The sequence below is a fragment of the Ylistrum balloti genome, unplaced genomic scaffold (genome assembly GCF_031769215.1).
Source record: "Ylistrum balloti isolate Yb309-2 unplaced genomic scaffold, AGI_CSIRO_Ybal_v1 Utg369672, whole genome shotgun sequence".
Lineage (NCBI taxonomy): Eukaryota > Metazoa > Mollusca > Bivalvia > Pectinida > Pectinidae > Ylistrum > Ylistrum balloti.
The window spans coordinates 268,789-294,178 of NW_026781917.1; the positions used below are offsets into that span (position 1 = coordinate 268,789).

Consider the following 25,390-nt stretch of genomic DNA (forward strand, 5'->3'; position numbering starts at 1 on the left):
CACTCTACTGTAAATATACTTATTATGTTTATACATAGAGAGTGGGGAGTTGAGTGATAAAGTCACTCTACTGTAAATATACTTATTATGTTTATAGAGAGTGAGGAGTTGAGTGATAAAGTCACTCTACTGTAAATATACTTATTATGTTTATACATAGAGAGTGGGAAGTTGAGTGATAAAGTCACTCTACTGTAAATATACTTATTATGTTTATAGAGAGTGGGGAGTTGAGTGATAAAGTCACTCTACTGTAAATATACTTATTATGTTTATACATAGAGAGTGAGGAGTTGAGTGATAAAGTCACTCTACTGTAAATATACTTATTATGTTTATAGAGAGTGGGGAGTTGAGTGATAAAGTCACTCTACTGTAAATATACTTATTATGTTTATAGAGAGTGGGGAGTTGAGTGATAAAGTCACTCTACTGTAAATATACTTATTATGTTTATAGAGAGTGGAGAGTTGAGTGATAAAGTCACTCTACTGTAAATATACTTATTATGTTTATAGAGAGTGGGGAGTTGAGTGATAAAGTCACTCTACTGTAAATATACTTATTATGTTTATACATAGAGAGTGGGGAGTTGAGTGATAAAGTCACTCTACTGTAAATATACTTATTATGTTTATACATAGAGAGTGGGGAGTTGAGTGATAAAGTCACTCTGCTGTAAATATACTTATTATGTTTATACATAGAGAGTGGGAAGTTGAGTGATAAAGTCACTCTACTGTAAATATACTTATTATGTTTATAGAGAGTGGGGAGTTGAGTGATAAAGTCACTCTACTGTAAATATACTTATTATGTTTATACATAGAGAGTGGGGAGTTGAGTGATAAAGTCACTCTACTGTAAATATACTTATTATGTTTATACATAGAGAGTGGGGAGTTGAGTGATAAAGTCACTCTACTGTAAATATACTTATTATGTTTATACATAGAGAGTGGGGAGTTGAGTGATAAAGTCACTCTACTGTAAATATACTTATTATGTTTATACATAGAGAGTGGGGAGTTGAGTGATAAAGTCACTCTACTGTAAATATACTTATTATGTTTATACATAGAGAGTGGGGAGTTGAGTGATAAAGTCACTCTACTGTAAATACACTTATTATGTTTATACATAGAGAGTGGGGAGTTGAGTGATAAAGTCACTCTGCTGTAAATATACTTATTATGTTTATACATAGAGAGTGGGGAGTTGAGTGATAAAGTCACTCTACTGTAAATATACTTATTATGTTTATACATAGAGAGTGGGGAGTTGAGTGATAAAGTCACTCTACTGTAAATATACTTATTATGTTTATACATAGAGAGTGGGGAGTTGAGTGATAAAGTCACTCTACTGTAAATATACTTATTATGTTTATAGAGAGTGGGGAGTTGAGTGATTAAGTCACTCTACTGTAAATACACTTATTATGTTTATACATAGAGAGTGGGGAGTTGAGTGATAAAGTCACTCTACTGTAAATATACTTATTATGTTGATAGAGAGTGGGGAGTTGAGTGATAAAGTCACTCTACTGTAAATATACTTATTATGTTTATAGAGAGTGGGGAGTTGAGTGATAAAGTCACTCTACTGTAAATATACTTATTATGTTTATACATAGAGAGTGGGGAGTTGAGTGATAAAGTCACTCTACTGTAAATATACTTATTATGTTTATAGAGAGTGGGGAGTTGAGTGATAAAGTCACTGTAAATATCTAAAGTCACTCTGTAAATATACTTATTATGTTTATACATAGAGAGTGGGGAGTTGAGTGATAAAGTCACTCTACTGTAAAGATACTTATTATGTGCAGTGCTGTTATTTTAGTGCAAAAATTGTTAAAATGTGATAACCACTCAAACATGTGTGCTTATACTATGTTGAAATATAATTATATCATCTTTTGAACTTTAAAAACCATACAATATTTCAAGATTAGATACAGGTGCAATGCACCATAGTACCCATGTGGATGGAACTTGAACAGTATGGAGACCTTTGCATTGTTTTCTCACTGAAGATAATAAAATAATTAACTGTTATGAATTTCTCATCAAATATGAAATTTTATATTAAATTTCAAACAGACCAAATATTGTAAGAATGACTGACCGGATTTTAATCAAATTTGGTCTGGAGAGTGGCGGGGCCTCAATAGGTAAAATCTATCAATTTCTTTAAGAATTATAGAATAAGGTCCAAATTTGGTCTGACGCATGCTTGGGTGTTTGGAAATCAGTTTTGTGTAAACGGTGTGTCCAACCCCCTTTTGGAGGAGGAGCTTACTGCGGGAAACTAGATATAAGTGTCTTGAATACTTCTCCCTCTAGTGAAATAAATCAATTTCAGCAAACTAAACCAAGTGAGCAATACAGGCCAAATGGGCCTCCTGTTCAGAAAAAATATCTTCTGGAAAAAAATTATTAGTATTTGAATAACAGCCATTTTATCTTGAAACTTTAAAAAGTTTGTTCACCATGTGAAGTAGATATTCATGAAATTGATTTCCAAACACAGCTTGTGATCTAAAAATAATGTTGAATAACAGATGTATTTATGTATTTATTCTCTTTAAACTTTTTTCAGACTCAGGAAGAACTCTTCAAAATGTCATTAATGAAAAGGAAGATGTACAGATGAAAGTGTGAGTGGATGTGAAACATTGACTGCCAGTAGAACATCTACCCTATCACTGGACTTCAGATTTTGCTTAGTGGTTTCACCCATAGAATCTGATTGATAGTGTGTTTTGAAGTAATAAGTAGGAAATTGAACTAATGATAGAAGTTATTTATTTTGGAGTCCAGGGGTCAAGTAGATGTTTAACTGGATTAATCCTCTAAGATAGGCTGTAGTTCAAGTTATAAAGAGAGGAATTTGAAAACTGAATCAATGAATGAATTAATGCAGTCATCTTTTCAGAATTAAGGAAAAAAAGAGCAATATAAAAACAAAAAATGGAAAGTCCACTTAACCCATACAAGCACAAATACAAATATTCATCTTATAGAGATACAATTACAAGGAAATTGGACCACAAGAGACAAAAAGTAAATGATCATTCTGAGGAGGTGCAGCGTTTGAAGAGCAACATTAACTCTTTGAGAGAAGAAAAGCTTCAGATTGATAATGATCTCCAGCAGAGGTACAAATTAGAGGAAGACAAAGCACATCTTCTCAGTGAGAATGAGATCTATGAGAAAGATATCAAGGTTTGTGTTTTGAATTTTTTGGAAGTGTTATAATATTCTTGATATGAAAAAATGAAGGTGATCTTCATCAAAAAAGATTTGAAATAATTTAGAAAGTGGATTTTTAAACAAATTACAGCAAGATATAAACAGCAGTTGTAAAAAGTCTTATGTGAATTTTAATGAGTGGTGTTAATTTGCATTATTTATCAGCTCTTTGTGCTTGTGTTCTACGGTAACAGAAAAAATGTCTAACCACAACGACATCATCTATTGCGTATAAAATCATCTTAGTTGGAAATGGATGAAGGAAAGTTCCTCAGGTCGCGCTAAATACCTACAATCCTTCCAACTGCTTTAATAGAAATTATTGAGATAAAATGATTAAAACATTGAGGTCATTTTCTAAGAAAAAAGATTCTTTATTATAAATGTTGCTTTGTGTAGATATATAAGGGAAATGAAAACAATGTAAAATACTAAGTAAACCAGAAGTGTAACTTTGGTTCAGGATTGTAACTGGTACAGTGGTAACTTTAACTGTTATGTCACTGTTCGGCGTTTCAGGAGGCAGCCACACAGATACGACCACTTCAGGTATGTTTTTCTACATATACATATTTTATGTGAATGAAATCTGATTTCTGATGTTGAAATAAGTAATTCTGTACCAAATTTTTAGAGTAAAATTACAGATCATTGATTTGCTACCAGTTATAAAGGATTACTGTACATATTTGTTTGTTTCAGAGAAATAAAATTTCTTTTATTTGTGATGTAATATATAACATATTTGCAAGATTTTGAACGAAAAACAGAATATTGTACTTTATATGTATATAATGTTTTATAAATGATTTATGATATATACATTACTAACCCAAGTAGTCAGAACAGTCAAGAAGAAACAGAATCTGGTATTGTATCATGTTACATAACCAGATATATAGAGCTGTGGGAGAGAAACAGAATATGGTATTGTGTTACATTACTAAACCAAATAGTCAGAACAGTGAAGGAGAAACAGAATGTTGTATCACATTACAGAACCAGATAGACAGAACTGCAAGAGAGAAACAGAATATTGTATTGTTGTGTTGCATTACAGAACCAGATAGACAGAACTGTGAAAGAGAAGCAGGATGTTGTAGAAGCTAAAGAAGACCAGATGGAACAAACCAAAGTCATGGTAAACTTTAATTTATACTTTACATTTTATCATCACTTATGATTTTAGGAGGCATATGTCTTGATTTGTTGAAGTACAGGTGGTGTTAACTAATTTTAAAATCAAAAGTTGTATGGTTACACAATCAGATTCATGTACAAGTACAGTATACAAATTGAAGCTTTTGTATACTTAAGAATGTTTAAATACTTTATGTTTAAATAGTCTTAAATAAAATTCTTTATTTTTCATAGATTGACAAGGTCAAAAACGATGCTACAAAGGTGAAGAATGTGAACCAAGATATGAAGGCGTAAGTTTAATGTATGAAATGTTACACAATTTTGTACCTCTCTTTCAGAACCAAACAGAACCATGAATGGTGCTAGAATCCTTGAATATCATTTTTTATTTTTCAGATACATTCAGTCTGGTAAAGAAGAGACACTTGAGCAAAAGAGAGAAGACCTCAAAAAGATTGAAAAACGACTTGAAAAGAAAGAGGATGAACAGGAAAAAGTGAATTCTGGAATTGAAAAACTCAACAAGGACCTTGCTACACAACAGGTATATACTCTTCTGTATATATAACACTGTACTACTGCTAGTATTGACAAGTATTGCTAGTGTTTGTCAGGAAGCTAAGAAACAGACCAGTCTATACTGTAGTTGTGTGCTTGGGCAAGACGCCTTAACATAATTGTTCTGTATGGCATGTAACAACCTCCTGTATGTTGTTCAGTGAGGTAGCCACTAGCTTTAAAGGGACACCCACCTGAAAATGCCCATGACTGTTCATGTGGTGTTAAATCCAGCTAACCAACTAACAAACATGTAATGGGTTGATGATTCTAATTTCTGGCGCTAGACTCCATCATCCCACCCCTACCTCCTCCAAAATAAAATGAAATTGATTAAAAGTGTGTGATATGTGTACCATATTGTGGTAAAAAGTAAAATCTGATTGTTTTTTTAACATCTGTAGGTACGGGAGAGGGAATTACTAGACAACTTAGCCCTGAGGAAGAAACAGCAAGAAATAGAGAAAATGGTGAAAGATCTGACTGAACTCCGAAAACAATTGGGAGGAGTTGACGCTTACGATCTTGAACGAGATCGCAAACGTCTGATTAATCAACAAGAGGACCTTATCAAAGAGGTACAAATGTCCTTTGATTTTCAGTATTCTTCCTTCTGACCTCTAGTCCTCATTATTTAGTTTTGAAGGTGTGCTATACAATGTAGCTGAATGAAAGCTTGAAATTGAAAGAAATTTTCTACTGAATATCTCTGGCTAGCACTCAATAGGATAAATTTTATATTATAGTTTATTCCAGACTTCATGTTTTTCTAGAAAACACAATAAAACTCTAGTCATTATTCACAAGAGGTTAATACAGTATATCTAGATAGACTGATATTTTCATATGATGTCTGGATTATCAGTAAATCCTAAATACATAAAGTGTAGTTAAGCTGACAGTGCCATGATATCAGTTCATGACATGTCTTGAAATGATTTTGTGGTATGCTGTTTCCATAGAAACACTTGGTAGTTGGACGACAGCGAGGTTTTGAAGACCAGATTCGAGCACTCAAGAGAGAACTTCAGGACGATATGTACAAAGACGCCTCACAGAAATACCGTGACAAGATGATTCTGCTCAGGGTATTTATTCCACGAGACAAAGAAAGGATTGTCCCATTTTGACAAATGATTTGTTTAAATTATTCTGATCAGAGATGACTTTATTTTCTCTGCTTAAAAGCCAAATTTTTAGCATGGAAAATTAAAGAATTATTAGTTCTCTAAGAGACTGATCAGCATGGCTGTTTTGTGTTAACGCTGGCTCATTCTTGTAGCTCTTACATAAAAATGAAGATGAAAAATCAAAGAGGTAAAAAAGTGGCTATTTCAAGTATGAATTCCGAAAAGTTCTTAATTTGGTGCAGTCAAAGTTTAGCACATCATTAACTTGGCATTTTAGTGGAATGATAAATTTGTGTATCCACTTAATTACATTTATAAGTAGCATTAATTTAATCGCAGTTAATGCAATCATACAATTCTTTCAGTTGGAAAAGCACTCATTTAAGATTACCTCTTAAATATTTACATTGTATGGAGTGGCTGTATCAGTTAATGGATTTGGGTCATACTCATTGATGTTAATGTATATCGTAGAAACAGAAATAAAATATGTACAGTAGATATCATAATTGAAGGAGATTATGTCACAGAAATCATGCTGCACCTCCTTCGTGAAATAGCTGATGAATTTGATCATGAGTACAGAAATTGTTACATTTTATTGAAGTCAAGAAAGGATGGCCCTACATATTCATATTTTTCATACTTCAGAGTTTATTAGAAAGTGCAAATAGAATAAAATTGTTCTTGTTATAAAGTCCTATATTTGTCTCAACTGAACAATATCTGTTTTGAATTTGCAATGAATAAGGGATTATGTATGACTCCATTATGATTTGATTTTCACAGACAACTGAGCTAGCTAACAGTGACCTGGAGAAGTATTACAAGGCCCTCGATAAGTATGTCTATTACACATTGTTACACTGTTCTCTGGCAATAAGCCTATGCCTGGTAATAAGCCCACCAAAAAGTAAAACAGTTTTTTATGAAAATTCTAACTTTAATTCTAGATCATTGTCCTGTAATAAGCCCACCTGTTACTGAAACATATTACAAAAAATTTAAAGTATAATGCTATATCATTGTCCTGTAATAAGCCCACCTGTTACTGAAACATATTACAAAAAATTTAAAGTATAATGCTATATCATTGTCCTGTAATAAGCCCACCTGTTACTGAAACATATTACAAAAAATTCTAACTTTAATTCTAGATCATTGTCCTGTAATAAGCCCATCTGTTACTGAAACATATTACAAAAAATTTAAAGTATAATGCTATATCATTGTCCTGTAATAAGCCCACCTGTTACTGAAACATATTACAAAAAATTTAAAGTATAATGCTATATCATTGTCCTGTAATAAGCCCACCTGTTACTGAAACATATTACAAAAAATTCTAACTTTAATTCTAGATCATTGTCCTGTAATAAATCTGTTACTGAAACATATTACAAAAAATTTAAAGTATAATGCTATATCATTGTCCTGTAATAAGCCCACCTGTTACTGAAACATATTTTTAAAAAATGCTAACTATAATACTGTATCATTGTCCTGTAATAAGCCCACCTGTCATTAAAATATTTTCTATGAAAAATCTAACTTTAATTCTAGATCATGGTCCTGTAATAAGCCCATCTGTTACTAAAATATATTTTAAAAAAATGCTAACTATAATACTGTATCATTGTCCTGTAATAAGCCCACCTGTCATTAAAATACCTTTTACAAGAATCCTAACCATAATGCTGTATCATTGTCCTGTAATAAGCCTATATTCTTGTCCTTGAGTCAGGGTTAAGATAAGGCTCCAATGACTTATTTCAAGGTAGAAAATCTTTCCTTGAAAAATCCTGAAAATATCTGCATCATTTCCTGTCCTGATTATCGTCAGGAGTAACTGTGCCATGTGGAGTATAAAGTGCATTTCTTTACTTTAAGTTAGAATTTTTCATAATTAAGATAAATGCAAAAAATACCTGATATACATTACATCATAATGATACACCTGGTCATTATAACTGGCAGATCACATGTAAAATTTGTATATGCTGTGAAACATTTTGATGATCTGTGAGTAAATTTTCAGGGCTATTATGAGTTATCATAGTCTGAAGATGGATGAAATCAACAAAATAATCTGCGAACTTTGGAGGAACACATACCGCGGTAACGGTAAGTATGGTCTGTCACAACTTTGGAGGAACACATACCGCGGTAACGGTAAGTATGGTCTGTCACAACTTTGGAGGAACACATACCGCGGTAACGGTAAGTATGGTCTGTCACAACTTTGGAGGAACACATACCGCGGTAACGGTAAGTATTGTCTGTCACAACTTTGGAGGAACACATACCGCGGTAACGGTAAGTATGGTCTGTGACAACTTTGGAGGAACACATACCGCGGTAACGGTAAGTATGGTCTGTGACAACTTTGGAGGAACACATACTGCGGTAACGGTAAGTATGGTCTGTCACAACTTTGGAGGAACACATACCGCGGTAACGGTAAGTATGGTCTGTCACAACTTTGGAGGAACACATACCGCAGTAACGGTAAGTATGGTCTGTGACAACTTTGGAGGAACACATAGCACGGTAACGGTAAGTATGGTCTGTCACATTTTTGGAGGAACACATTCTGCGGTAATGGTAAGTATGGTCTGTCACAACTTGGTGGAACACATACCGTGGTAATGGTAAGTATGGTCTGTCACAACTTTGGAGGAACACATTCTGCGGTAATGGTAAGTATGGACTGTCACAACTTTGGAGGAACACATACCGCAGTAATGGTAAGTATGGTCTGTCACAACTTTGGAGGAACACATACCGCGGTAATGGTAAGTATGGTCTGTGACAACTTTGGAGGAACACATACCGCAGTAACAGTAAGTATGGTCTGTCACAAGTTTGGAGGAACACATACCACAGTAACGGTAAGTATGGTCTGTGACAACTTTGGAGGAACACATACGGCAGTAACAGTAAGTATGGTCTGTCACAACTTTGGAGGAACACATGCCGCGGTAGTGGTAAGTATGGTCTGTGACAACTTTGGAGGAACACATACCGCGGTAATGGTAAGTATGGTCTGTGACAGCTTTGGAAGAACACATACCGCAGTAATGGTAAGTATGGTCTGTCACAAGTTTGGAGGAACACATACTGCGGTAATGGTAAGTATGGTCTGTGACAGCTTTGGAGGAACACATACCGCGGTAATGGTAAGTATGGTCTGTCACAACTTTGGAGGAACACATACCACCGTAGTGGTAAGTATGGTCTGTCACAACTTTGGAGGAACACATACCACAGTAACAGTAAGTAGGTGATGTAAGATCGTATTGTGGGGCTCAATTTTCCTGTTCCTTTTTAATTATTATTTCAGGAACAATTGATTTCATGGATTAGTATATCTCGATGAATAAACTTCGATTGATTATAACAATTCATGGACATATGAATACAAAATCAACTACAGTAATTCCGTCACAAAAGGATTCCACACCCTGATACTGGGCATGCAACATGCTGAAAAGAAGGGCTTCCAAGTTTGTTTTACTGAATGAACTCAACCCTCTTTCAAGGGATCAAATGTATTCAAATCTTCTAATGAATTTTCAATGACATTTAAACCCAGTGTCATGGTGTTTGTATGGAAGTATTCAGGGGCAATGGGCTTTCAGATTTGCACTTTGTAAGCTGTAGAACAGATGAGCAGTTAATGCCCATTGGGCCTTTTGGTTAGTGGTTTACGATACAAAGTTATTGTTAAATAATTAGTGTATAATGAATATTAACTCAGTGGTATTTTACATTTGTCTCTGACACAAGATCAGTGTGTTGCATCAGCTGTTCTTCAACGATGTTGCTATTAGGAGTTATCATGGAATCAAACAGTTTATCTGTAGGGACATTAAGGAATAAACAACACAGAACTTACCACATGTTTTTTTCAGGTCCACTTTACAATTAAAACTTCAACTGTATTTGTAGATATTGACACGATTGAGATCAGGTCAGACGAAGATGATGCAGGAATCATGAAGACGAGGCGAACATACAACTACAGAGTTGTTATGGTGAAAAGTGGGGCTGTGCTGGATATGAGAGGGCGTTGTAGTGCTGGTCAAAAGGTGAGACAGACCTTCATTGTAGTATACATGTACAGGCTAATTAGGTGTGTTACATATTCAGTATTGTGGGTTTTGAATGAAAAATATTTCATAAAGGTGATTGATTGCTGGTGTGTATACTAAGGTAGCAGATACCTTATAATACACATTTGTATTAGGGAAGCATGATATGCTTGAGGTATTACGTTCTTGCATAATCATATGAATTTGTGTCTGCAGATAATTGGGACACTGACAGAAGTTTTTATAGTGCTGTCACACTGAAATGTCATTACCTGGACACTGCAGCATAACACTCCACCTGGCCCTGCCATTGGGTTTTAAACTGTTGTTGTAATAAAAAAAATGAATTTATCAGTTTAGTCAATAACTGTCAGTGATATGGACACTTGCAAGGGGTTTCCTCCGTCATCAGCCTTTCCCCTCAAACTATAGTAGGATGCTAGGATTTTTTTTTCAAACGAATGACCTTGGCCCACTTTAAGGTCACAGGGTTAAATGTGTTAAAATCATTAAAACAAGTGTTTTGAAATTTGAAATTCTTCTTTCCAAAGACAAATTTGCCCTGGGTCAAAGTATTTATGTAGTATATTGCTTGCGGAATGCATGTAAAAGTGGGCAGAAATTTATGTAACAAACTGATGCAGTCTTGTTTGTAAGCTATTGAACAGGTTAGCCAATGCTGACCCATGCAAGATTTACGAAAATTTTATGTTTTTATATAGAGTGAAATTCGGACATAAACCAGGACCAAGAAAAAAAATGCATTTAAGCAAATTAAATGTGTTAATTCCATGGTCAAAACAATCTACTACTTCAAAAATGTAAACAGATTTGTATAGTATAATCAAATTTGATTATTCATTACTGAGAGATTAATCAGCAAATTTGCAAAAAGATGGAATGGAGCTTGAGTGACATTCATAGGTCAGAGAAATAATTAAGTGGTTTGTTTTCTTTCTCTTTATAACAGTTTAATGACTTTTAATGGTTTAGAGAAGTATTGCAAGCTCAAAGTCATTTGTATTTATATCAATGACCAGACACTGTAAATATTCATTATATTTGTCACCCAGGTACTCGCCTCACTAATAATCCGCCTTGCTCTAGCCGAAACATTCTGCCTGAACTGTGGAGTGCTGGCACTAGACGAACCGACCACAAACCTGGACAGAGAAAACATTGAGAGCTTGGCTTATGCACTTGTTGAGTAAGGATGCTGTATAAATACTGAACTTTTACCACTCTACAGAGACCTGAAATTATCTGTAAATATGTTTCAAGTTCTGGATAATTTTCTCGCAGTAATTGTGGTTTGGATTAGGTGTGTTTTTAGCAATCAAATTCCTTGTTGAAATAAGGTTGTGGTAATTTCTGTAGAGGAGATTTCTTAGTTGGAGCATAAAGTTGTAATGTTGTATATAATCTGCCATAATTTTGTTTCCACTCGCTTGTTCTGTAACTGATACTTATATACACCTGTAATTTGGTATGTAGTTGTGTAATACTTATATACACCTGTAATTTGGTATGTAGTTGTGTAATACTTATATACACCTGTAATTTGGTATGTAGTTGTGTAATACTTATATACACCTGTAATTTGGTATGTAGTTGTGTAATCGTGATATGAAGTTTTGGATGGTTATGTACAGTTTATTATCACAAGTGTTATGTCCTTTTTGTTTCCAAAAAAATTCTAGCAAAATTTTCACAAAAATCATTTATGGTAAGAACAGTATGGGAGAGCTTTGCTTTACTCCAGTAAGAATTATAATTAAAACAAAATGTAAAGACAGAACTTCAGTTTTAGATTCTTTACTATAGATTCAGCAGGGAGAGAGTCAGTTTTATTTTAGATTAATCAGGCAGGACTTTCATTCCATTTCATGAGTCATGAGTACACCACTTAAGATAGCTTCAACGTATCTGGCTATAAATAGTGTTTTATAAAAATGATACATTTTTTGAAAACTCAGTTTCCTTGATCAGTGCATCCAGATTATTTTTTCTGTAATTAGTAACCTTCTTGCTAATTTGTACTTGAGGAACAATTATCTTTTGATGACAGGATCATAAAGAGCAGGAAGGAGCAGAGAAACTTTCAGCTGGTTGTTATTACACACGACGAGGACTTCGTAGAACTGCTAGGGCGGTCTGACTATGTCGACTGGTTCTTCAAAGTCCGCAAAGATCAAAAGTAGGTATCTTAGAGCTTGTATGAAACAAAGATTTTTATCACATGAAGTGAAATAGAGTTTAAATGATGAATTATAAGAGTAAGGGCTATTCAACTAAAACATCTTTCCCACCCTAGGACTTCAGATTTTGTTTAGGGGTACCACCTGTAACAATTCATTGATAATAATTAGATAGGAAATAAAACATTGAGATAAGTGATTTATCTCAGTTTAAGGGTCAGGTAGATGTTTCATTCAATATACTGTATAATAGATTTATGGAAACTTTCTAGATATGATCTTTGTTTCTATACAAAACAACAATATTTGTAAAAGTTTTCTATTAGTTTGCTTGGTGAAGAAAGTATGTCAGTCCTGGTTGCGTAATTCAATTTCTCTCATTTTGATTTTTTTTTTTTTTTTTTTTGACAGTGGATGTTCACGGCTGGTCAAGGCTAAAGTACAAGACTTGCATGCTCGTTGAACACATTGATCAGAGCATCTTTAACATCACCCCATGTAATGATAACTGGTACCTTCATGAAGAATGTTGTAATCTGACCAGTGTTGCACAGAGTCTGTGAACTAGGAGAACTAAAAGGTCCAGGGTCTATTGGAAGTTGAAAGCCCTACTAGAGTCATAGACCTGTGTATGTCGGTTCACCGATAGAGAACAAAGATATCAGCAGAGGGTATGGAAGAGTTTCGGTTCGTTCCACAAATGTAGGACCTTGTTATAGCGCAAAAATGGGAGTGACTGACTTATTTTAATGTACTATGGACAATAAGTGCTCTAAAATTGTTTAAGAATTACTTACAATGTGTGTGTGGATGATTTGAAAAGGTTGTGAAATTATGTACTGATAGTCTTAACCAATGTGGCCATGTCAGATCATGACTTCCATTGCATGTATGAATTGAAGACGTAAGATTGTGCATCTGTCAATTTTTATGTCATTTTGAGGAACAGTGTGTTTTTTCTTTGTGATAAACTGAGAGTGCAAATATTATTTATGGGGTTTATCTAAAGAATGTTACTTTACACTGGTTACTTATCGCAAAGTAACTGTGAATTAGTGCTTTAGTAGTGTAACTTCTTAAGAACTGCAGACATAGAGATGATAATGTTTTGTTTGTAACAGCCTAGAAAGAAGGATTGTCAGGTGCCCTTGTTAAGACAGTCAGGTGCGCTTGTTAAGACAGTCAGGTGTACCTGTTAAGACAGTCAGGTGCCCTTGTTAAGACAGTCAGGTGCCCATGTTTAGACAGCCAGGTGTCCTTGTTTAGACAGTCGGGTGTCCTTGTTAAGACAGTCAGGTGCTCTTGTTAAGACAGTCAGGTGTACCTGTTAAGACAGTCAGGTGCCCTTGTTAAGACAGTCAGGTGCCCATGTTTAGACAGCCAGGTGTCCTTGTTTAGACAGTCAGAGGCCCTTGTTTAGACAGTCAGAGGCCCTTGTTTAGACAGTCGGGTGCCCTTGTTCAGACAGTCGGGTGCCCATGTTTAGACAGCCAGGTGTCCTTGTTTAGACAGTCAGAGGCCCTTGTTTAGACAGTCGGGTGCCCTTGTTAAGAAATGTTTCAGATATTTCGGATGTTTCAGAAAAGCATTATTTATAAGTGAATATAGGAAATTTGGATGAATTTGACATGTGCTTCATTTTGTTTATTGTTTGTTACTGAAAAATAAACTATTAATGAATTATTGTTTTCTTTCCTTTAAAAATTTCAAGTAGACATATTTTCATGTGCCTTGGAGAAAAGAAACTTTTCATTTTCTTCAGAAAACAGACAATGGTGAGAGATGACAAATACTTTGTTTGCTGGTTTTATCGCCTGTGAACAGCCAGAGTAATTTTGGAGTGGAGTTTTTTGAAGAAGCTAAAGACTACCTCCATTAACAACATACAGGAGGCCTGTCATATACTATTAGTATTACTATTAGTGTGAACTGTTTTACCTAAGGACACCGCTTTGTCCGTCTGTGTGTGTGCGTATTTTGACCGGAGCATAACACAAAAACTGAATGAGGTATCAACATAAAACATAGATTGATCTGAACGAGAAGGAGGGCTGTGTACAAGAATCATATCTCTCTTATTGCTCTTTGTTTTTTTATACTTAAATTTTCTCCCATATGACTAGCATAACCTATTCCAAACAAATAGAAGAACAAGAGGAACTGTCCTCTCCTCAACAGAGGAGCTGACCTTTGTGTAACAGAGGAGCTGACCTTTATGTAACAGAGGAGCTGACCTTTGTGTAACAGAGGAGCTGACCTTTGTGTAACAGAGGAGCTGACCTTTGTGTAACAGAGGAGCTGACCTTTGTGTAACAGAGGAGCTGACCTTTGTGTAACAGTGGATCTGCCTTCTGTGTAACAGAGGAGCTGACCTTTGTGTAACAGAGGAGCTGACCTTTATGTAACAGAGGAGCTGACCTTTGTGTAACAGAGGAGCTGACCTTTGTGTAACAGAGGAGCTGACCTTTATGTAACAGAGGAGCTGATCTTTGTGTAACAGAGGAGCTGCATTCTGTGTAACAGGAGCTGCTCAGGGACAGCTGGTGACATGACAACGTCCTCAGAGAGCTTGGTGACAATCTACAAAGGGATATACCAAAGACAAGAAATATAGCAGTTAATGGTCAACCATCAATCATTTTGTATGTTCTTGAGAGGAAGGGTAGTCAACACACAAAGCTAGAATCTTTGAACATGCACAATACTGGAAAGGAGGGAGGATTTGTATCAACGTAACTATATTCAATATCTGTTTAAATCTAAGTCAAACCCTGCCATACATTTAGGCATCCAACTCTTAAAAACCTTGACCTGCATAAGGACATAAACTATTTCGGTACAACATGGACGCAGAATAATGATTCATGATATTCTGATAAGCTAAATTTGTTACATGTTCACCAGTTGATTGCCAAGCAGATGAATGGTGAGATGGCTTAAAGAACAAAACATAAGTACTCATCTTAGTACTGAATCTGAACAAATTTATAGTATATCGTGACAATTACATAATGTATGTATTCTATTGACTGAAAATTTGACTTGTTGATATGCCAATCGATTTTTCATTAATTGGATAATCTTTGTTTCCAAACAACATACGAAATTGTATAGAGTACGAGTAAACGATACAAAGTAAACTGACCTTTGACCTGTTGACATTGACCTTTGAATAATAAGTTTATATATTTCGATTGCAACCAACTTAATTTCAAAATGTTTCAATGGGATGTTAACTGTATTTAACATTAACAGTGCGCCGTTAAACATTTTATCTGAAAAAACCCCGAAATTTGAGGTTTGAACCCAGAACAATGAGGAAAAAACCCGGGTATTTTATTACACCGGATTCCTGCTCGAGGACTGATCAAACTGTGTGTAACAGTTACTTCCCTTGCATCGCAGATAGCTGATATTCAGTGTATACTCGTAATTTTTTGTTCGAATTCCACGTGTAATATACATGTATTTATTGCGACGTTAAGTTTGATAATCAAATGACGTCACACATTCACACACAGATATCAGTGGAAATCATGTATATATGCAGAGGGGACATCACTTGGAGTTTGACATAGAAATGTCCATTTTTCTACCGTATTTGCTAGGAAAAATTGATCATGTGATACATCAAATTGAAACTCATGAAAGATCCTATATTTATCATGATAAAAGTTTTATGTTTACGTGTAAGGCTTTCTGGTTATTTTGACTGGTAATATGATTCTCAAAAAGGTTGCTTTTCTCGAGTACGTAAAATACACTCATCTGAACTAAAGCACATAACCGGAAATAGTAGGCATTAGTTCGGCTGAATTATTCAAATTATAACGGAGTTCTGTATTAATTATCACACAGAGAAAACGACAGTCCAGATAAAAAATTAGTAAAAGGACAAAAAAAAAATGAAAAAAAGCACGAAAAAAAAAAGAAAAATAACGACATTGTAAAAAACACGTCAAACGAATTAACGTCATTGTGAAATAATGCACAGCGAGAAGACAACAAAAATTTCAGATTTCACAATAGAACCAATGAAAATTTGTACGAAGCAATGAAAAGATTAAAACGACCCATATTCGCTACCATACATACCCCCTTTGACACGTTAGGAAATTAGTAATTACCGATATTCTATCACACTGATAACAGAGTGAATTTCAACCAGGAAGTTTTTTTCTGTAAACTTGAGATAACGTTTTATCGAAATCAAATAAAACCAGATAAGAGATTGGTCTTTATATAGAAGTGTATTCAAGAGTATTTAATTACATATCACGTGATCTACCAAAGTCACGTAGTACAACAAGAAATGCTCAGAACCTGAAACACCACAAAACACTTAAATACTTGATATCTGGAAGGGATTTTACCGTTTGTTTTGAAATGGAAATCAATATCAGAGTTGAACATTATCCAACACTTTAAAGGTCATGATGTATGAGAATTTTTAATACGTATCAAATCAAAGGTGAAGGAGATTGCTCATTTATTTGTCGGGTTAAGTGTCGTTAACGATATCTAGAAATCGAATCGAAACGAAAATCAATAGTTTATCTACTTCGTATATTTACTTGAGTCATACCTTTTACCAGACGTGAAACTTAAGAGCTTAAACTGAAACATTTGAAACTTTTTTTTATCTTTTAGGATATAAAACCAGATTACTTGCTTCGTTTTTCTTTAGTTCGGAGGAAATGATTTAGTGGTTCAAAATGCACGACGGAGTAGCAAAGATTTTATTCACCTTAATACTGTGTTTCTCTACTGGGAGAACTAAGGCAATCAAAAAAGGTATGTAATATCCGAAAATCTTCTATTTTATTTTTTAAGTTTTCAACGCTAATTATTATATAGATATACTATTTCTTCTTTTCTTCTTCTTCTTCTTCTTCTTCTTCTTCTTCTTCTTCTTCTTCTTCACATGGCAAATGATTAGAGCATATGGCCAGAGGAATTTTATAATCGTATGAATAGTAACGAATGCAATATTCTATTTATCATATGATCAAGATTTCCTGCAAGTGTTGATATTAGAACTTATATGCAATATAATTTCATGAATTCATATAAAACCCAAACATTTCGAGTACATTGAGAATATTTATGCATGTCTCCTTCTTAACCCAAACTTGAAATTTAATGGGCAGTCATGATTTTAAAAAAAAATAATTAAAGTTAATCAATTTTAACGACAATAACTCTGGAAAAATAATTGACCATAACCTGATTAGAGTTTGACCTTCATATTATTATTTTACAAGAAGATGGTAAATTACAGTTTTATATTTGTATCCGTTAGACAGTAAATAAGTGAAAACTAAACATGACGAAATGATGGATAAGGGTTAAAACGCCCTAGACCGTAGCGCGGACGTAGAAACAGTTATGCATGTTTTCAAAGTTGCGGTGATACAAGTTGGGAAATCACGTGAACCGCAACGGTATACTTCACGGAAAAATGGCGACAGAGAAGGCAACCTTGCCGGACACAATCAGGTGGTATATCCTTGTTAGATTGTCGCAAACATACGAGGACATATCACAAAGTGTATAAAATCATGTGTAAATTGCAGCCATAGACCATATATTGTACTTTATCCTACAACTGGCACTGCCTTTCACATATATTTTTGCTGTATTCGGCAGTGACGGAAAACAGATGTATTCAGAAAATCAGTGTTCTATCCGACGAAGTTTTGAACTTTGGTTTTTGCGCGGAATGATTATTTTGGTGTCCGTCGTCAGACAAAATTCAGCCTAACGTCAATGTAAGGTAAACACAGATTGAACAACAAAACTGTCCAAGTTTCAATAGTCTGATTTTCAATTAATGTTGCAGGATAAATAGAATACATGGCCAGTGTCTTAAAATATAAGCCATATTTTGGCTCGGGACAGAAAGATCAGCGTGGCTCGGCTTTGTGTTTCTTCACCCTTGCCAAAATACAGCTTATATTTCAAGTCACTGACCATGTTTTCTCTATATATTTCAATAGAATCCCAATTAACCCCTATGCCCGCTTTTCTTACAGTATCTACGTCCCAAAAAGCTGAAATCGTCAGCGACAGTTCATTGTCAGTTGATGGTAGAGATCGGAATTTCTTTGACGGGACTGTTTCAGTGAGTTCCAATGCATGTAATCATTTTTGTTAGTTTCTGCGTCCCATAGAGGAACCAATGTTTCATTTTCAGAAATTGAGAAATGTTATTTCGCAAATGAGTTTCCGATGTGGCTGTAGCCTTCGGAAGCCATCTTCGATATTACGAAAACAGTGTGATATATATTCTACCATAACCATTCTGATACTTATAAAATTTCTTACTCTTTGTTTGTAGATATCGTTTTTCTGGTTGACTCTTCTGGAAGCATTTTTAGCCGGGATGAGAAGCAAGCTGTCGATTTTATCTATAACGTCACAAAATGGCTGACAATTGGACCAGATGATATCCAGATATCAGTTGTGACATTCAATACAGAGATCGACGAGAAATTCAAACTGAAAAAATTCAATTCCAGTGCCGAACTCCTTCCAAATTTGAAGCGTTTGATCTACAACAGTCCACATGGAGGTACAGAAACCGCTGAAGCTTTAGAATTTGTGCGCGAGACTTCCTTTCTTCCAAGCCATGGCGGAAGACCCGACGCTAATAAGACTGTGGTGTTATTGACGGATGGACAGTCAGATAATTCTTACAATACACTGAGACAAGCAGAATTGTTAAAGGCATTGAACAATACCGAAATATTTACCATCGGGATTGGTAGTGCGGTGTCAACAAGTAATGATGAAATTGGAGGGATATCAAGTGATCCAGATTCTTACTATGTACAGCAGGTGGACTCGTTCATTTACTTGTGTAACCTAGTACCTGCTTTAGTGCCCAAACTTGGTAAGTTTTGAAATGGTTTTTTGTTTGATTGTTTTTAGAGTTATATCTCAGCTCGTACTAAATGACGTTTTTAAGCCAATGGTTCTATATCAAATGTACTGTAAACACAAGGAAACTAATTGATATCCTACGATATTTTTTGTACCTATCGACTGAAATACTAGAAACTTATGTCGACAATATCTTTAAATATCAAGTGTATTTTTCTCATAGATAATTAGATATTTTGATATTATTAAAATAGTAACAACTACATGTATTTTTTTTGCCTATTTTTCGACTTTTTTCACCACCGACCCTGATTTTTTTTTACATTTTGGGGTAAAAAACTAATCCAAAATCTCCGTGTAGATTTTGTTTATGTTTTATTTGCTGATAAGCCCCAGTACATTGTTAAACATTCTCTCTATCTGAGATGATATGTAGCTATCACCCTATCACTGATTATCCATATGTGCAGAACCTTGTAAGCTCAGCTCCTACACTGTTGGACGGAGTTTAATTGAAACTCACTACATTGTGATAAAGGAAAGACAATCATTGTCAAAACTCAAACACCATCGTGGTTTGTGATATTCAGCGTGTGATATTTTTATACCTAAAACATGGATATGCGATACATCAGGTGACAAAGTCGCGCAAAAACAAACCTATTTTCCCCCTTACCAGTAAGTTATCGAACACTTAGTTACACATTTCAACTGTTCTTAAATGTTATTACTTCCTTCCAAAAATATTTGATAGTTTCACCTTAAACTTGTCTGAAATATAAAACAATTCACACTCTACTTCAAGAATGGTTATGTCGCGAACGTCTCAGATATATCCCTATCATGTAACCATGTAATTTACTTCCTTCACTACCTGTTCCGCCTGATAATCTAGATAACACAGCACGGATATCTTATTCAGGATATGGATGTGATAAAGACTGAAATGCAATTACACAGATTACGAAACTTGTAATAATACCCAATAAAAGATCACTGTCTCATCTGACATACATCATACAAAACAGGAGTTCATTGCTGAATTTAGTTGCGTAGGTTTTTGAAAAAAAAAAGAAACCTACAGATGACGTGTGGGAAGTATTTCAGGTAAGGTCATCAGTCTACATGAAGAAGAAAATGATTATTGTAACTTTTGTTGTTATATTACGAGTTACTTGTTAAATTTTTTTTTTTTTTTTTTTTTTTTTTGTATTTACATATTATCTTATAATTGACTGAGAAAATGGAATGTCCTTTAACGTTTAATGGGAATGATTTCTTGATAATATTATAATGTTCGTTTCAAACATATCTTGATCTCATAATAATCATTAACAGGACTGTGCACAAGGTATTGCAATATTACATTACCCTTTCCCAACACAAAATAACAATTATAGCAATTTGGCAAACAAAACTCCTTCAATCTATAGGTATAAATACATACCGGATAGTTGATATCCGAAATCAGAAAACAAATTTATTTGTCTGTTATTTATAATCAATGGCTAAATTTGATCTAAATGTGCACATTTTAAAATATCATTTTATTGTTACTTAAAATATAATTCAATGTAATATCTATAATTTGTTTCTCAAACTATAACACCGAATCTTTGGCTTACTTTATCGGACTTTCTTTTTCGAGAAAATCACTACGTCACCCTAACATCCTTGTTGTCGACAGATCCAATGTCTCGAGCTACTTCAATACTAAACTGTCCTACGCCTCCTCCTACCACCGATTGGCACACTTCCAGAGACCACGGTGTCTATTTGTCGTCCACTTCACAAGAAGTCACACTCTCACGGACGCGAACAACACGCGCAACAACAATGCTGCAGAAAATGACTACGACCAGCATTGGAAGCTTGGCGAATCAGGAAGTGATGAATAATCAGAAGGGCGAGAAAGGTATCGTTACTTACTGTAAAATAATATTTGTTCGCGGACTCAATAATTTTCATTCTTTTAGCTCAATAAATCTACTTATGCTTATTTTAACTTTCCTTATCATTCTTTCTTGTTTTTAAACTTGACCTCGTTTCAACAATTTAGACGTTGCTGTGTCGGATCATTCACTTTTTATTGATTAGTTTTCTTTTATAGACAACCTCCTCAATTTGTACGCCATTACGTTATTCAATTAATGAAACACTTCTTATCCACTTACGACACTAAGTATTTAAGCTTCACTGTAATACATGTTTCTTATTCTCCGAAAAACTAACAACATTGTAACAGGCTGCAATTAACATTAACAGTGTTCCGTATATTACTTTATCCAAATCGAAATTGGAGGTTTGTTCCAAAAACAATGAGAAAAGCCCCAAATATTTATCACACCATATATATGTATTGTCACCATAATATATATGGTGTTAATGTATATGGACCGTGAATCGGGAATTTGTGCCAAATCCCTGTGTCATCAACCAACAGTAGCATACGTCATAAGCGGCTGAACTCTTTAACGATGATACTTTGATGGTAGAGACAGAAATTTGTTTGGGGCCGAACGAGGGAATACCATTGCATATACTCTTTTTTGTTTTTTCTGGATCCCATATATGAATAAATAATTCCTTTTCAGAAACTGGAAAAGCTTAATGGGTTATCATTTTGCAAATGAGTTTCCGATGTGGTGAAGCCTACGAAAGCCATCTTCAACATTACGAAAACATTTTTCATAAATATTTTATCATAACGATTCTGATACTTATATAATTTCTTACACCTTCTTTCTAGATATCGTCTTTCTGGTTGACACTTCTGGAAGCATATCAAACCAGAGTGAGGTGCAGGCTGTTGATTTTATCTATAACGTCACAAAATGGCTGACAATTGGACCAGATGATATCCAGATATCAGTTGTGACATTCAATACAGAAATTGACGAGAAATTCAAACTGAAAAAATTCAATTCCAGTGCCGAACTCCTTCCAAATTTGAAACGTTTGATCTACAACAGTCCACATGGAAGTACAGAAACCGCTGAAGCTTTAGAATTTGTGCGCAAGACGTCCTTTCTTCCAAGCCATGGTGGGAGACCCGACGCTAATAAGACTGTGGTGTTATTGACGGATGGACAGTCAGATAATCCTCACAATACACTGAGACAAGCAGAATTGTTAAAGGCATTGAACAATACCGAAATATTTACCATCGGGATTGGTAGTGCTGTGTCAACAAGTAATGATGAAATTAGAGGGATATCGAGTGATCCAGATTCTTACTATGTACAGCAGGTGGACTCGTTCATTTACTTGTGTAACCTAGTACCTGCTTTAGTGCCCAAACTTGGTAAGTTTTGAAATGGTCTTTTGTTTGATTGTTTTAGAGTTCTATCCCAGCTCGTGCTAAGTGATATTTGTAAGCCATTAGGTCTATATCCAATGTATTGTAAACACAAGGAAAGCAATTGATATCCTACGATGTTTTTTGTACCTATCAGCTGAAATACTAGAAAGTTATGTCGACAATATCTTTAAATATCAAGTGTATATTTCTCATAGATAATTAGATATTTTGATATTATTTAAATAGTAACAACTACATGTAGATTTCTTGCCTATTTTTCTACTTTTTTTTTTCACCACCGACCCTGGTTTTTTTACCATTTTGAAAAAAAACTAATCCAAAATCTCCGTGTACATTTTGCTTAATGTTTTATTTGCTGATAAGCCCCAGTACATTGTTAAACATTCTCTCTATCTGGGAAAATAGCGGACGCCATGACATTTCCGAGGGCTATGTAGCCATCACCATATCTGATTATCCATATGTGCAGAACCTTGTAAGCTCAACTCCTACACTGTTGGACGGAGTTTAATTGAAACTCACTACATTATGATACAGAGAAGACCATCATTGTCAAAACTCAAACACCATCGTGGTTTGTGATATTCAGCGTGTGATATTTTTATACCTAAAAACATGGGTATGAATCAGTCACTATGCGGTTCATCAGGTGACAAAGTCGCGCAAGAACAAACCTATTTTCCCCTTACCAGTAAGTTATCGAACACTTAGTTATACATTTCAACTGTTCTTAAATGTTATAACTTCCTCCAAAAAACATTTGATAGTTTCACCTTAAACTTGTCTGAAATATAAAACAATTCACACTCTACTTCATGAATGGTTATGTCGCGAACGTCTCAGATATATCCCTATCATGTAACCATGCAATTTACTTCCTTCACTACCTGTTCCGCCTGATAATCTAGATCACACAGCACGGATATCTTATTTGTAATAATACCCAATATTAGATTACTGTCTCATATGAGATACATCTTAAAAAACAGGAGTTCATTGCTGAATTTAGTTGCGTAGGTTTTGAAAAAATAGAAACCTATAGATGATATTTGGGAAGAAGAAAATGATTATTGTAACTTTTGTTGTTATATTACGAGTTACTTGTTAAAAATTTTTTTTTCTTTTTTTTTTTTTTTGTATTTACATATTATCTTATAATTGACGGAGAAAATGGAGTGTCCTTTAACGTTTAATGGGAATGATTTCTTGATAATATTATAATGTTCGTTTCAAACATATCTTGATCTCATAATAATCATTAACAGGACTGTGCACAAGGTATTGCAATATTACATTACCCTTTCCCAACACAAAATAACAATTATAGTAATTTGGCAAACAAAACTCCTTCAATCTATAGGTATAAATACATACCGGATAGTTGATATCCGAAATCAGAAAACAAATTTATTTGTCTGTTATTTATAATCAATGGCTAAATGTGATCTAAATGTGCACATTTTAAAATATCATTTTATTGTTACTTAAAATATAATTCAATGTAATATCTATAATTTGTTTCTCGGACTATAACACCGAATCTTTGGCTTACTTTATCGGACTTTCTTTTTCGAGAAAATCACTACGTCACCCTAACATCCTTGTTGTCGACAGATCCAATGTCTCGAGCTACTTCAATACTAAACTGTCCTACGCCTCCTCCTACCACCGATTGGCACACTTCCAGAGACCACGGTGTCTATTTGTCGTCCACTTCACAAGAAGTCACACTCTCACGAATGCGAACAACACGCGCAACAACAATGCTGCAGAAAATGACTACGACCAGCATTGGAAGCTTGGCGAATCAGGAAGTGATGAATAATCAGAAGGGCGAGAAAGGTATCGTTACTTACTGTAAAATAATATTTGTTCGCAGACTCAATAATGTTCATTCTTTTAGCTCAATAAATCTACTTATGCTTATTTTAACTTTCGATATGAATCTTCTTGTTTTTAAGCTTGACCTCGATTCATCAATTTAGACGTTGCTGTGTCGAATCGCTCACATTTTGTCGGGGAAAATAAACGCTTGATTAGTTATCTTTTATAGATAACCCCCTCAATTTGTACGCCATTACGTTATTCAATTAATGTAACACTTCTGATTCACTTACGACACTAAGTATTTAAACTTCACTGTAATACATGTTTCTTATTCTCCGAAAAACTAACAACATTGTAACAGGCTGCAATTAACATTAACAGTGTTCCGTATATTACTTTATCCAAATCGAAATTGGAGGTTTGTTCCAAAAACAATGAGAAAAGCCCCAAATATTTATCACACCATATATATGTATTGTAACCATAATATATGTGGTGTTAATGTATATGGACCGTGAGTCGGGAATTTGTGCCAAACCCTGTGTCCTCAACCAACAGTAGCATACGTCATAGGCGGCTGAACTCTTTAACGATGATACTTTGATGGGAGAGACAGAAATTTGTTTGGGGCTGAACAAGGGAATACCATTGCATATACTCATTTTTGTTGGTTTCTGGGTCCCATATATGAACCAATGATTATTTTTTTCAACAAAAAAAATAGGTTGTCATTTTGCAACTGAGTTTCCGATGTGGCTGAAGCCTTCGGTGGCCATAAAGAACTTTTCGAAAACAGTGTGATATATATTTTACAATAGGTATTCTGATACTTATATAATTTCTTACACCTTCTTTCTAGATATCATCTTTCTGATTGACTCTTCTGGAAGCATATCAAACCAGAGTGAGGTGCAGGCTGTTGATTTTATCTATAACGTCACAAAATGGCTGACAATTGGACCAGATGATATCCAGA

At 34.6% G+C, this 25,390-nt stretch overlaps 3 protein-coding genes across 3 annotated transcripts in view; all 3 read left to right on the forward strand.

The window, feature by feature from the left end:
* LOC132562841 (DNA repair protein RAD50-like) overlaps window positions 1–14,063 on the forward strand; it is a 33,118-nt gene extending 19,055 nt beyond the window's left edge. The window contains exons 27-40 of the mRNA XM_060227618.1: window positions 2,605–2,662; window positions 3,029–3,230; window positions 3,777–3,806; window positions 4,318–4,398; window positions 4,632–4,690; window positions 4,797–4,944; window positions 5,363–5,536; window positions 5,921–6,046; window positions 6,878–6,930; window positions 8,127–8,212; window positions 10,040–10,179; window positions 11,256–11,389; window positions 12,251–12,379; window positions 12,792–14,063. Coding sequence (XP_060083601.1) covers window positions 2,605–2,662; window positions 3,029–3,230; window positions 3,777–3,806; window positions 4,318–4,398; window positions 4,632–4,690; window positions 4,797–4,944; window positions 5,363–5,536; window positions 5,921–6,046; window positions 6,878–6,930; window positions 8,127–8,212; window positions 10,040–10,179; window positions 11,256–11,389; window positions 12,251–12,379; window positions 12,792–12,843 — 1,472 coding nt within the window. The 3' untranslated portion in view covers window positions 12,844–14,063. The remainder of the gene's footprint in view (window positions 1–2,604; window positions 2,663–3,028; window positions 3,231–3,776; window positions 3,807–4,317; window positions 4,399–4,631; window positions 4,691–4,796; window positions 4,945–5,362; window positions 5,537–5,920; window positions 6,047–6,877; window positions 6,931–8,126; window positions 8,213–10,039; window positions 10,180–11,255; window positions 11,390–12,250; window positions 12,380–12,791) is intronic.
* Window positions 14,064–17,095: 3,032 nt separating this feature from the next.
* LOC132562269 (collagen alpha-1(XXII) chain-like) lies at window positions 17,096–19,286 on the forward strand. Its single transcript, XM_060227012.1, has 2 exons — window positions 17,096–17,174; window positions 18,721–19,286. The coding sequence occupies exons 1-2, from the start codon at window positions 17,096–17,098 to the stop codon at window positions 19,284–19,286; spliced, it is 645 nt and encodes a 214-aa protein (XP_060082995.1).
* A 1,827-nt stretch (window positions 19,287–21,113) lies between these two features.
* Window positions 21,114–22,580, forward strand: LOC132562280 (cartilage matrix protein-like). Its single transcript, XM_060227023.1, has 2 exons — window positions 21,114–21,180; window positions 22,015–22,580. Exons 1-2 carry the CDS (start codon window positions 21,114–21,116, stop codon window positions 22,578–22,580), a joined length of 633 nt encoding a protein of 210 aa, XP_060083006.1.
* The last annotated feature ends 2,810 nt before the right edge of the window (window positions 22,581–25,390 follow it).

What these genes read in the sequence shown, in the direction of transcription:
- LOC132562280 (XM_060227023.1), top strand. Translation starts at nt 21,114, where the DNA reads ATGACTACGACCAGCATTGGAAGCTTGGCGAATCAGGAAGTGATGAAT. An exon ending in TAATCAGAAGGGCGAGAAAG is followed by an intron (nt 21,181 to 22,014) that starts GTATCGTTACTT and finishes CCTTCTTTCTAG; the next exon opens with ATATCGTCTTTCTGGTTGAC.
- LOC132562269 (XM_060227012.1), top strand. Translation starts at nt 17,096, where the DNA reads ATGCACGACGGAGTAGCAAAGATTTTATTCACCTTAATACTGTGTTTC. An exon ending in AACTAAGGCAATCAAAAAAG is followed by an intron (nt 17,175 to 18,720) that starts GTATGTAATATC and finishes CTTTGTTTGTAG; the next exon opens with ATATCGTTTTTCTGGTTGAC.